General features: G+C 35.4%; 1 protein-coding gene across 1 annotated transcript in view; it reads right to left on the bottom strand.

The window, feature by feature from the left end:
* Positions 1–1,154, bottom strand: part of AHR (aryl hydrocarbon receptor) — a 187,087-nt gene that overhangs the window by 155,949 nt on the left and 29,984 nt on the right. Inside the window, exons 4-5 of the mRNA XM_012659397.1 lie at positions 676–723; positions 147–210 (exon numbers count right to left, since the gene is read on the bottom strand). Coding sequence (XP_012514851.1) covers positions 147–210; positions 676–723 — 112 coding nt within the window. The remainder of the gene's footprint in view (positions 1–146; positions 211–675; positions 724–1,154) is intronic.

Below are 1,154 nucleotides of genomic sequence, written 5' to 3'. Positions count from 1 at the left end.
CTTCTTTTTCTATTCTTTTAGTGGTTAGTCAAATCCAATTTTAATTAGTATCTTTCTTCTCCTCTTGGATAACACAAGTATCTTAGATCACTTTAAGTTTACTGTTACCATATGTTTTAATGCTGTAAGCTCTCACTATTTTCTACTTGAGCTTAATGTGGTACTTGATCTATTCTTAGCAATGTGATCATGGCCAAACTCTTCTGACATCTTTTTCACATAAAGGGGAGACACGGTATGGTTTAGTGTAAGAACCAGTCAGACAGATTTGGACTAGACTCCTATCTCTGTCTCTTACTAGCTGTGTGGTTTTAAGTTTTTTACCCCTTCAAGCTTTAGTGTTATCATTTCAAAAACTGGCACCATAGAGGGCGAATATGATGACTATATCTCATCTAACTCAGCAGCACCTGGGACAGAGCTGGCACTCAGTTAATGTAAGGCGCTAAAACACTACGTAGTAAATACTATAAGGTTGTAGAAATGAACAAATAAATATTTACATGATAATGCTCTGAGAACTAAAAAGAGCTACATAAATAACAGGAATTAGTTTATTCAACACAATAAACTATTACATACCAAAGAGGATATATGCTAAGTAGTGGGTTTCAGGAGTTAAGAAGACTGTTCCTGTGCTTATGATGCTCACAGTCCAGTGCAGTCGTCCCCAACTTCTTTGGCACCATGGATCATTTTTATGGAAGAGAGTTTTTCCATGGACTGGGGAGGGGGATGGTTTTGGGATGATTCAAGTGCATTACATTTATTGTACACTTATTTCTATTATTATTACATTGTAATATATAATGAAATGATTATACAATTCACCATAGTTTGGAGACCTTGGTCTAGTGGATACTTTAATTATCAGATAAGGCAAATAGAATACAGTGACTATCTCTTTTCACTCCAATTACTTTCACCTCTGACATTCCTAATTCTTATTATACTTCTGAGAACTTGATTACAAAGATAACCACCCCTATTATTCAGCAGTCCTTTTTCTAAATGCTTTTATGTATTCAAGTGGTTTAATTCTCCCAACAAGCCAGGGAGGTAGGTGCTATTTCTTCTTTACAATCGAAGAAACTGAGGTAAAAGAAAGGACTGTACCTTTAAAAGTAATTTGCCCAAGGTCACATAGCTGAAAA

The sequence above is a fragment of the Propithecus coquereli genome, unplaced genomic scaffold (assembly GCF_000956105.1).
Source record: "Propithecus coquereli isolate 6110/MARCELLA unplaced genomic scaffold, Pcoq_1.0 Scaffold61, whole genome shotgun sequence".
NCBI lineage: Eukaryota > Metazoa > Chordata > Mammalia > Primates > Indriidae > Propithecus > Propithecus coquereli.
Note: the sequence above shows the minus strand (reverse complement) of the source record. Positions and strands in the feature narration are given on the sequence as shown.